This window comes from Haplochromis burtoni, unplaced genomic scaffold (genome assembly GCF_018398535.1).
Source record: "Haplochromis burtoni strain Fernald_Lab_line unplaced genomic scaffold, NCSU_Asbu1 Contig_211, whole genome shotgun sequence".
Taxonomy (NCBI): Eukaryota; Metazoa; Chordata; class Actinopteri; order Cichliformes; family Cichlidae; genus Haplochromis; species Haplochromis burtoni.
In genome coordinates this window covers 804937-816285 of record NW_024582572.1, presented here as the reverse complement: position 1 = coordinate 816285, position 11349 = coordinate 804937, and the positions used below count along the sequence as shown (strand labels likewise).

The following is an 11349-nucleotide window of genomic DNA, read 5'->3' as shown; positions in this document are numbered from 1 at the left end:
CAATTGAGAAAATATGATAAATGGAAAATAAGGGTTAATTTCCCACCCAGTCCAAACTGCGTTAGCGTGTGAAAAACTCGGAGGGTGAATCAACTTTAATCCCATTTGATGTGTGGCAAAATAGAGAATAAGGTGCCTTCAGACATAGTGATGGTACAGTATAAATAATAATGCTCACAAAAGACCTCCATGGAATACAAAGACAGTTCAGCGTCTAAATCAATAATATAATGATTTGTGTCCATTCAAAACAGCAAATCGAAGCCATTTACTGCATTTTTTAAAAGTCTGGCTGAAGGACTGAGCCGCTCGTCGCCTTGTTCATCCAACAAAGACACAAAGGAGCCTGAAACCTGGACCGAATTTCATTCGAAGGACTCGCTAACATCTCACAGGACTGAAGTGCAGAACATGTTTCCGTGTCACACCGAGTGAAATCTTCTTGAACAAACTCATTTTTACACATTTTTGCACTTTGAGTTCAAATCTACCATGCCAGTATTGAAGTGTATTTCCTTTCCTTTCTTCCTTTAATCAGTCTCACCGGATGTCAGGGCAGGAGGCCCGTGATGGCTGGTAGAAAGTTCTTCCACTGCTTGAACGATTTTACCAGCCATTTGCATTTTTTGACTAGAAATGAAACTTTCAGTGTTGGTTGCTAGTCAGCCTCATATAAATATTTGCCAGAGTTTAACTGGTGGATGATGGGAAATTCCTCTGAATGCAAACATTAACGACATATTTTTAGTCTCCCCGTGATGACGTGAATGCACCAACTGTAGATATTAACTGTACAGTGTGTTCTATTTTCAGTGGGGCCAACAGCATCAATCTGTAACTGAGGTTCAGAATTGTTTGAATTAACAAAACGTGTGCTCTAAAAACCAAAGTTCATCTGGGTTCTTCGGGCTATTCGGGCTTCTTCGTGAGAACAGTAAAGCCCTTAATGTGCGAGGTTTGTGGGAATACAGTCACATATTGGAATCGTTTGACGGCGTTCCTCAGGGAACCATCTTGGGTTCCCTGTTGTTTTCAATCTGAAGAACCCCTTTGACTTTTTAGAGCGTGCTACTGATATTATTATCAATATTGTTGTGTGGCAAGCTTCTACTAACATACTGTACTCCTTGGGCTGTTTTGTATTTTTAGCATTTTTAATTTTGTTATGTGCTTATAATGTGAGATTTTATTTCTTTTCTGATTTGGGCATCTTATGGAAGTATTCAATCCTTTTTAATTTTAATATATTTAAAAAAAACAAACAATAATGATTTTCTGTAACTGACATACAAGTTCTTCTAATATTTTGATTATAGACTGTGATAATTACTTTGACTCAACCCACAGCATGCTCAAGCAAACACACGCCTGCACACTGAATCATCACAAAGCCTCTCTTCACTCTTTTAATGGAAACAAGCAACACCTCTGCTATCAAACAACATTGAAATTAACACTTCATGTTGAGCTGCTAAGAATTTTTGGACCGTAGGGCCATAGCATGCATCTACAATCACCTGCAGAAAGACTTTGTCTCTTTCTAAAGGCCTTACAGTAACCACGCCGACTCCAGACTAAAGCGGCAAACACCACAGAAACATCAAAACAAAGTTCTCGAGGAGCACTGGATCAAACCTACCTCGTAAGGGAATACACAGCATTTCACTCAGTCTCAGTGCATGCCCAAGCACATCCTCAGTAAACATCCCATCTTAAAGCTCCATACCCCTCGTTTGCATGTTTATGAACTTCAAACCGTATTTACTTTGTGTTACGGCGCTACCATGTTGAGATTTGTTACCTTCCTACGTCCACTGTTCGGTTTAAGTTTCACTTGCAGAGAACTTGACACTTGCTGCAGATAAATCATCCATCACTGGTAACATCTGTGGCCCAGGGGCCAGACCATTCCCACTACACCAAAGTAATTACATAAAAGAAACAGAGAAATGATTGTAAAGTTCCTGTTTTTTCACTTTCCGCTATAGAAATTTCAGTTGTTTGTTTAGGTTTGTTTTACAACAGGTCCACAGTAAAAACAAAAAAGAAATTTTAAAAAGTATATATATATATATATATATATACACACACACTACAGGCTGATTACTGTCTATTCGCCCCATGGCAGGCATGACTGGAAACAGCCTATAATAGTTACACTGCTGGATTGCTGTGTCAAACTTCACCTGCACGTGTCAGATTAGATTTCTCTCGTGTTTGCTAGATTTTGCCTCCACTGCCTTAAACTGTGTGCTTTCTAAATTCTTTCTAAATTGCCACTTGGTCATCCAAACTGTGAGAACCCCAGATTTAGTCTTTGTGGACCAAAACAGTAACCGGTGACATATAAACGTCCTGGCGAGTCGTTGCCCACCATGTGCCAAGTGTCTGTGGGTTAGGGTTAGGCCAAAATCTGCTTCCTCGTGTTTCAAGGCCACTTTTTTTGTTAGTTCTTGGATTGCTTTGCTACCATCGGAGGCCGTCGGTGCAACGCTTTTGTCAGGTCGCTGTCAATTCTTACACGCAAGAGATAAGAACAAAACTCACTGTGGTTGATTAGTTATCTGCAGCAGGATTCAAGTGTCTGTGAAGACATGAACTTGCAGTCTGGGAGGACACAAATCTGCTTAAACCGCGTCGGGACTCTTGTGAAAGTAATTTACAGTTTAAGAACATGCAGAAAAAAGCAGGTATGGTCCTTTAAACGCTTAAATTAGGTCTTTTTCTCCTGCCCGGGTCTGCTCTCCACTATCGGTTTGCATGTGGTATTTATTACAGTATCTGCACTGAATGAAACTGTATTATAACATGAATGTACATAGCAGCCGTTAAATGAAAATAACATTGCGAGTACTCACTTTGCTCAGTTTGTCTGTGGCTGGGTTTACACTGGGAATGGAAGGTCTGATGTTTTTTAAACACCTGGAGAAACAGATCTGGTCTGACTGCAGCAGGCAAACAGGGAACATTTTTCAAGATTCAAAGCACATCAGATCTGCTTCAAGTACAGTTAAAAAATGTTGGATGATTCTGTTCCTGTGTAAAGACAGTCTGTGTTGTGTGCATCTATACAATGGCGTTGGACGGGGGGCGTGTCCAAGCTGCTGGACCGCTTTCTGGAGAGGACATATTTCTTGTTTATAATGTAGAGCAAAGAGAGACTGGAATAGTCCTTGTAAAATTGTACGAGTAAAGTGTCAAATATGTGTCAACAGAGACGACATTATTTTAAAAATTACGTATGGAAAATTTTAGCTGTGTATATAAATATATATTACTTGTACTTTGTTTTTGAAATTGCAGAGAAATGGAAGAAGTGGAAATATTTATTGCTCTAAAGATATAAAAATCTGTTCATGTGGATGGAAACACGTGTCCTCTTTGTTTCACTGATTTCTCATTCAAGTGCTGTTTCAGCGCAGCGTGACAGCGGGTGGAAATCACAATCTTCATCAAACTTCATCATAAAACTGTAAATCTGTTGCTGCCTATATACGCAAGAAGTCACATCACATTAAGAGTCCAATCAGAAGCTGGTAAAAATAATAAAATACAGAAATTCCTACATAAATAGTGACGTAGGTGCTCGCCAGCCTTCTATATCGGAAAATAACGAGAATGAAATTTCCTCATTGTGGGTTTTTAGTGTCCTGTTTTTTACTCCATAAAAGAAGCATTTCAGCTCCTGCCTCCTTAAGACCAGGTGGTTGATTATACTTTTAATATTTCATAGGAACAGAGAGAAAAAGATGCATTTCAGTTTGTGGCTTTCGTCAGTGTTTCTGAACGTAATTCTTATTTATAGCTTGTAATTCTTCTTATCAAGCCAGTGACAGGAGGATCCAACCTGCGACAGTCTCCCAGGTATGGAGAGAAATTGAAGACACTAAATGTGTGGATCTACATAAGGATCTGCCCCGACATCTGCCTGCATATGGATTTGAAAACTGGTTTCCTCTCATGGTTTTACAGTTCACACATGGACAGTCCAGTTTCTTTTTGTTGTAACAACCTAACCTCCAGTCCACCCAGCATTGTGTGTATTATCATCAATATTCTCATCAGCTTTTAATGTGAAAACATAACAGTTGGTTCTCACACAGAAATTTACCAAAAAACGTGAACTGTGTGAAGCTTTTTCAGATAACTAAATTACATAGTCTAAATAATCTTAGCACAAAAACTGAGGAAATTTGTGTTTGGTCAAACATTAAATCTTATACTATTGGAAAAACTCTTTATTTCCCCTTAAATGGTGACACATTTGTGGCAGGGAAGATGTGTTTTTCATGGGTGCAACCCACAAACTCAACACTGCTGCTCAACCCACACATGCACCATCCTCACAAATATGGCGCCATTTAAGGGGAAGTAAACAGGTTTTTACATGCGGGAAGCATTGTTACAGCAAAGAAACAATCGACCGATTACAACTTTGCATCAAGCATTATGTACTGCTCATATCGGCTCTTGATAAATATTCAAGCGTTACAGAAATGCACTGTGTAATTTGTTGAGAACAAAAGGTTTTAACAACGCTTAGTGGAAAACAACATCATAAAATGTTTTGTTCTCTTATTGTATTTATTTATTTTTGAGCAGTTTATATTTTTTATTCTTTCAACAACCTTCAACTTTATCTAAATATCTCAGTCTGGCCCATTTTTCCAGAATGATTCATTCTTTTAACATTTTAATGAAAATGTTAAAAAAATGTTTTCAATTTTATGTGATTTATTGAATTAATTTTTTTTTAATTGATTTTGAAAATATAAAATAATAATCTTCCGTTTCCGGTAAACCGGAAGTTCTTCTTCTAACTCCTGCGCGTGTGCAGGTTGTTTAACAAAGTTCATAAATGTGGTGAGTTACGGTCATTTCAACATAAATTACAGATTATTTTCACGCAGTGGTGACCTGGTGGACTTGTTAAACTCACCTGTGCGGCCGCAGAAGCTGTCACTTTGTACAAACGCTCATTTAAAGCTGAAGATTTAACACGAGTAACCCGCTGAGTTAGCAAGCTAGCACCTTTAGCTGTCTTTGCGTTTAGTTTGCACCGGGCTAATGCTAACTGTAGCCGCTGAGCGATGAATGAGCAGAGGTCAGCGGTCAGTAACGGGTTCGTGTAGTTAGCACCTCTTAGCTCCGTTAAAGGAAACAGCAGTTATCGTGACGTTTCAGCTGCCGGTAGGTCAGCGGCGGATTTAATTCACACAATTTAATTTAGGAGTCGGAGCGATTTGTAATCATTGTCCTCCAACAAGAAGGCTTATTAGTGAAGTGTCGATCACGGAAGCGCGGTGATGTGCAGAAGCTTTCAGCCGCTGTATCGTGCTATTGTCGGGGTAAAAATACCCTCTGCTCATTCTCTCCAGGCTCTTATTTTGAAATAAACCAGGAGAGAGCAGCTCAGCATGTGTTCACATGTGTGTCATAGTTCATGCTGATAAAATAAGAACTGTTGAGCCTTCAGATACTATGGAGAGACTTTATTTCTGCATGCTGAGGTTCAGGTTTTCATAATTTAGTAAAATGATTTAACACTGAGCATCACTTCATGTTGTACTTCCTCCTCCAAACTGTCCGGTACACCTTCCTCAGCGCCTCCCTGTCTGTCCTTGGATCGTGGGTTAAATAGAGAGCGATGGCCGGTCCGGAGCTCCTGCTGGACTCCAGCATTCGGATGTGGGTGGTCCTGCCCATCGTGTTCGTCACCTTCTTTGTTGGGGTCATCCGACACTATGTCACCCAGCTGCTCCACAGCGACAAGAAAGTCAACCTGGAGCAGGTCTCTGATAGGTGAGTCTGAGAGCACACACACGCAGAGGTTTGTTTTTCTTTTTTTAGAGAGATTTAGTAATACAATTATATTGCACTATCAGTCACGTAAGAGTATTATTGCGACTCGCTGAGCATCCTGATCACATATATTGGAATTTTCACCTCTTCTTCTTTTTTTCACCCCTCGGCAGTAAAAGGTTTTGGGGGTTTTGTTGTGTTGTTTTTCACAGAGGTCATGGTGAACCTGTTTCCCTTTTAGCTGGCAAGTATTACCATTACATAAGCTGCAGATCAACAATGTGTCAGGACCCAGACGCAGCTTGACCCGTGCTGCGTTCACTGGTCGAGGGAGTAACAAAGAACAGAGGGAGGGAGGGAGTCCATCGTTACCTTTTACCTCGTTTTTACGCAGTTAAGAAGCTTTGATAGAGCTGCTGTGTTTGGACTCATAAGAAAACTTAAGCCGTGTCTGTTTACAGGATCCTTTATTGTGTATTATGTCCATGTTTACTTATCAGACCGGTCGACAAGAAGAACTTCTAAAAAATGTTTGAAGTTAACACTGTTTGGCTTCAGGTGCTCAGCTTATATCTGACCTGTTATGATCCCTGATTGAGCTCTCCTCGCAGTCATCTTGTGTGTCTGAAGTGAAAGTGGCGCCCCGGGCAGCATCGTACCCTAACTGCTCCCGTGTTCATGTTTCTGTTCAGCCAGGTGCTCATGCGCAGCCGCATCCTCAGAGAGAACGGAAAGTACATTCCCCGACAGGTGAGAGCCCCTTCGGTTTAAGGTAGAATTTGACCTTTATCCTAAAATATTACATATTAATACATTTACACCCTGTGCTTCAGGGCGTCAAATTTCCCCTCAGTACATCCTCCGTATTCTTTATTCTGTGGGTCATTATTCCATGCATCATGTGTAAATCGTATTTACTTCTGATGAAGAGCAGCGGATGTTTGTCTGTCTGCAAAGTAACCACAGACTGTTCTGTTAGAAGTTACAGACATTAAAAAAGTCATCCTTTAAATAATCAGCTGTGTTTAAATGTCACAGTCTGACTGTGAGTGCATGAAGTGTAAAACTCGCTGAGTGAAGTGTCTCCGCTGGTTTAGTCCTTCGCCATGAGGAAACATTACTTCAACGACGCCGAGACCGGCTTCTTCAAGAAGGCCAAGAGGAAGGTTGTCCCCAAGAACCCCATGACAGGTGTGTTTGAACACATGATCGTCCCTTCATTATAACCAGGTCTGCCTGTGTGAACTAACTGATGATCTGTTGGAGGGTGTAAATGTTTCTCTTTGGTTCTCGTCTTTAACGCGCCTCAGTTCTTTGTCTCGTGGTTTCTAAACAGATGCGAGTCCCTCAGAAATGGTTTAGCTGCTCTGTTCGTGTTCAGTCTGTAAGCTCAGGTGTTAAATTCTCACTGTGATACTGCAGCCTGTGAACTCGCAGTGGGCATTAAGCTCAGGATCGGGACGTCTGCATAGGGAGAAGCATTAACGAACCTCGTGCTGTGGATGGATCACCTCAGACGTCTGTAGCTCGTTTACTTTGCTCTTAATCAGTTGACAAGTTTGTAAACGTGTAGCTTTTTTTCCATGTTTTGTTTTTTCCTTTAACCCAGATAAATACGTCCGTTTACAACAGATGTGTATTGTTTTAGGCTTCCTTCAGTCACAGTGTGGTTATAATCTTTGGATGGAAATCAGCCTCATAAGTCTCCTTTACGCACACCTGGACGTTAAACTTTATGGAAACACCTGCAGTGAGATGAGGAGGGAACACGCTCCTCATCTCACTGCAGGTGAAACAATCTGGATGTTTTTATCCGTCAGTGGAGCCGTGCTCTGAGCCTGTTGTTTGTTGCAGACTCTAGCATGATGGTAGACATGATGAAGGGAAACTTGACCAACGTCCTGCCCATGATTGTGATTGGTGGATGGATCAACTGGGCTTTCTCTGGATTCGTCATTAGTGAGTTTGTCCACATCCTGATGTATGACACACACACAGTTTAGGAATGATCTGTGAGCGCTGTTAGATACCTGACACGTATGCGCATCACTACAATCACATCTGTAAACAAAGCGGCGCCCAGCAGGTTCGACTCGTCTCACTGGTTCCCGATGTTTTTTTCACAGCTAAGGTGCCGTTCCCGTTAACGCTGAGGTTCAAGCCAATGTTGCAGAGAGGGATCGACCTGCTCTCGCTGGATGCCTCATGGTAAAAACTCAACTTGAACACTGAAACGCACAAGCTGCTCAGCAGACCGTGAATGCAGCACAGCAGAGATCAGAGTGCAAACATTTACCGCTGTAATCCGCAGCGTAGAAACAGTTCAGTTCATTTTTATTCAGTTTCAAAAGCATCAAACAGGACATACATCTGTCTTTTATTTACAGTCTGTTGCTTTGGCCTTGATGTGTGAATGAAATGTGATGAAAGTTTATTTGTGAGTTTCATGAAGGAGTATTTTCCTTCCTTCCCGGAGCAGCTGAATCTGAGTCATCTTACTTCCTGACATGCAGCTTCTTTAAAGTCACGTGATTTGATGTTGCAGGGTGAGCTCGGCGTCCTGGTACTTCCTGAACGTGTTCGGGCTGAGGAGCATGTACAGCCTGATTCTGGGTCAGGATAACGGTGAGGTTTCACTTTCTCGTAAAGCTCAGCTCTGTTTCCTTTCACGGACTAACGCCGGCGTTCCCTCTCAGCTGCTGACCAGTCCCGGATCATGCAGGACCAGATGACAGGCGCTGCCATGGCGATGCCCCCTGACCCCAACAAGGCCTTCAAGGTGACATTTACACACAACTGCACAAAAATGCTGCTTTGATTGTCTGTTTCCTCTCCAAAGTGAAACATGAATTATGAAAGAATAACAGCGTTTGTTTGTGACCACACTAAACTTTGTGTGGGGGCAAAGCTTCATCCTCCCAGTAACCAGTAACTCCCATTTAAAGTGAAGCCTGAGGATCAGGCCTGTCCACACTAATACGTTTTCGTTTGAAAACGCATCTTTTTCTCCCCGTTTTGGCCTCCCGTCCACACTGAGACGGCGTTTTCGGTCGAGGAAAACGCAGCGTTTTGAAAACGCTCTCCAAAGCGGATACATTTGAAAATGCCATTTTTCACGTTGCAGTGTGGACAGCGAAAACGGAGCCTTTTCAAAAACGAAGACACATTTTAGTCATGTGATGCAGTCATGTGACCAATTAAACTAAGCGGAGGGCACGTTGTGTTATTTGCTCTCAGTTTTGACAGCCCTATTAAAGATTAATATCAGTCAGCACTAGGGCTGCCACGATTAGTCGACTATCAAAATCGTCGACGACTGATTTAATAGTTGACGTGTCGTTTGAAGCTTTGTAAGATCCTGAGAGACGCAGGAATAATAGCAGGATTTAAGAGTGTAATAGCGCACTGAAACAGAAGATGGCAGCACTGCATGTACAAGGATGCCAGCTGCCGTTAAACCCTGAAGAAGAAGCAGCTGTGTCCCAGAATTCATAGCGCAGCCCAGCTCAGTTTCCAACAATGGCGGCAGCTAGTTAGTTTTAATATTACTCTTATTATTCTTTCTGGGTCACAAAATAAACATTTAACATATTTTCAGGCGAGAATGTAGCTGTGTAAACCTCAAATATCTGCTCAGTTTATCAGGACACCGCATATTTTCAAAAGCGCTCCGACGTTTTCGGAGACGTCTGTTACTCACTAGCTCGATAGCTAGCCGGGGGCTAGGTCACTAGCGCCGTGACAGCACCGGCCTCCCGGCACATCGTTTTCAAACCCACCGCAATCTTTCCTACTCAGGTTAAACATGATATATGAGTCACTTAGATAACTTCAAAGTGTTATTGTTTGGCTTTTTTTAGTATTTTATTTGTTCCTGAGTAAATCGGTTATAGTTATAGTTTTTACACAGCTGAATAAACGTCAAGCAGACAGCTGATCATCAGAAGTGTGAGATGCTCCAGAGTTTGTGTTCTGTTATATTTTAGATAGCAAGGAGTTTATTAAACTTCACCGAAACAATCTGCAAATTTCATTAAAATTTAATAAACTATCATCTAGTCTTTATTATTTTTTTTAAAAACGTAAAATGCTGCAAAAATGTCACTACAGTAAAAATATAAAGATAAGCTCTGTTGAGACAAAGTGATCGTCACTGTGGAGTTAAATGCTGCGACTCGTGTCCCTGTTGTTGATTCAGAGCGAGTGGGAGGCGCTGGAGGTCGTGGAACATAAGTGGGCGCTGGAGAACGTGGAGGAGGAGCTGATGTCCAAAGACCTAAACTTTGGGGGCTTCTTCAGCCAGGACAAGTCTGCTGTATTCTAGGACCACGAGGACGCGCTGGAATCCCGGGGGTGTTCCTGAACCGCCCTGCTCTCCCCTCAGTCTGTCCTGAAGGCTCCGGGATAGTTTTCACAGTGCAGGATTTAAACACAGAGAATTATTTTTATGGAGCTGCCTCTGAAATCGTCTCTTTGCTGCCCCGGGCGCTTCGCTCACTCTCAGCTTTTGTACGTTTCCTGGAGTTCCAGCCGGGCTCCGGATCTTCCCTGGGTTGTTGTTAGTTTATATTTGAGAAAAATCTAAAAGAAAAGATTTTATTTGTACTTGAGATTTTACTTTGAAATGATGTTTGTGTCGTGGGTGTTTAAGTTACACATTTTTACATCTAAATTCAGCGATTCAAGTCCAAATCCATTACACAGGAAGTAGCGACTTAGGACACAGATCGGAGCTTTAAAATCCTCCACACCGGCAGGCTGAGCACCTGCCGAGATCTGAAACGTTTCTCCGGAGCAACGCTGGAAACCGAAGCATCGTTTTAAAAAAAACGGCTGGAACGTTTACAACAGGACGAAGCGGGCGAAGGCTTCATGTCGTCCCGCAGGACGTTTTGGATGTACCTCTGTATGCTGTGGTGTGACGCATGGAGTGAGTGAAATAAAGGTGCCATCACAACTAACCACATTTCTCATCCTTTCATCATTCAGCTCTTCATTCCTGAGTCTGCCGACCTTTGTTTTTCTGCTTTTACCTGGTAAGCTGAGTCTGTTTCAGTGGTGGTGGGAACACATTCAGTGTGGCTCCACACACGGGTGGAGGAAGGTAAAAGACTGTCAGTGAAACAAAGCCTGCAAAAAGAACTGCAATTCCCCAAATGTCCACTAGAGGCTCCAGCAGTGAGTCCCCGTGTTAAAGGTTCACATGAAGCAAACATGTTGACAGTTTTTGGTGTCTGGATGTTTTGAGATCAATTTAAATTTTTAGTAAAGCTCAAATTTAGGGGCGTGGCCTATTTGAACGTCTGAGTCGTGCATGTCTTTGTGTTGTTTTAATAATCTGACCAATCATACGGCTGCTGTGCTGTTTACAGAAGTCTGAGCTCCAGATGTGCTGAGTGAACTTCGGGGTTTGGTGTGGTTGTTATGGAGCACTGATGAGTGTGTGTCTGTGCGCCTCGTGCTCCGTGCAGTAAGCTCGCCTTAGCTGATAACTTGGTTCTACTTCTCGTTCAGCTGTGGTCATTTTAAAAACGGATGCGTCTCCTG

General features: G+C 42.1%; 1 protein-coding gene across 2 annotated transcripts; it reads left to right on the top strand.

The window, feature by feature from the left end:
- The first annotated feature begins 4773 nt into the window (after window positions 1-4773).
- On the top strand, window positions 4774-10763 carry zgc:86609 (TMCO1/EMC3 family protein). Of its 2 annotated transcripts, none has more exons than XM_005936611.2 (9): window positions 4774-4863; window positions 5605-5802; window positions 6495-6552; window positions 6900-6993; window positions 7657-7761; window positions 7929-8010; window positions 8348-8427; window positions 8499-8581; window positions 10001-10763. In XM_005936611.2, exons 2-9 carry the CDS (start codon window positions 5648-5650, stop codon window positions 10124-10126), a joined length of 783 nt encoding a protein of 260 aa, XP_005936673.1. In that variant the 5' UTR covers window positions 4774-4863; window positions 5605-5647; the 3' UTR covers window positions 10127-10763. The 2 variants fall into 2 exon arrangements, with proteins under 2 accessions (XP_005936673.1, XP_005936674.1); XM_005936612.3 differs by lacking the exon at window positions 4774-4863 and adding an exon at window positions 4880-5190.
- The last annotated feature ends 586 nt before the right edge of the window (window positions 10764-11349 follow it).

Coding starts and splice junctions, on each gene's coding strand:
- zgc:86609 (XM_005936611.2), top strand. CDS start 5,648: ATGGCCGGTCCGGAGCTCCTGCTGGACTCCAGCATTCGGATGTGGGTG. Junction 6,553..6,899: donor GAAAGTACATTCCCCGACAG/GTGAGAGCCCCT, acceptor CCGCTGGTTTAG/TCCTTCGCCATGAGGAAACA. Junction 6,994..7,656: donor CCCCAAGAACCCCATGACAG/GTGTGTTTGAAC, acceptor TGTTTGTTGCAG/ACTCTAGCATGATGGTAGAC.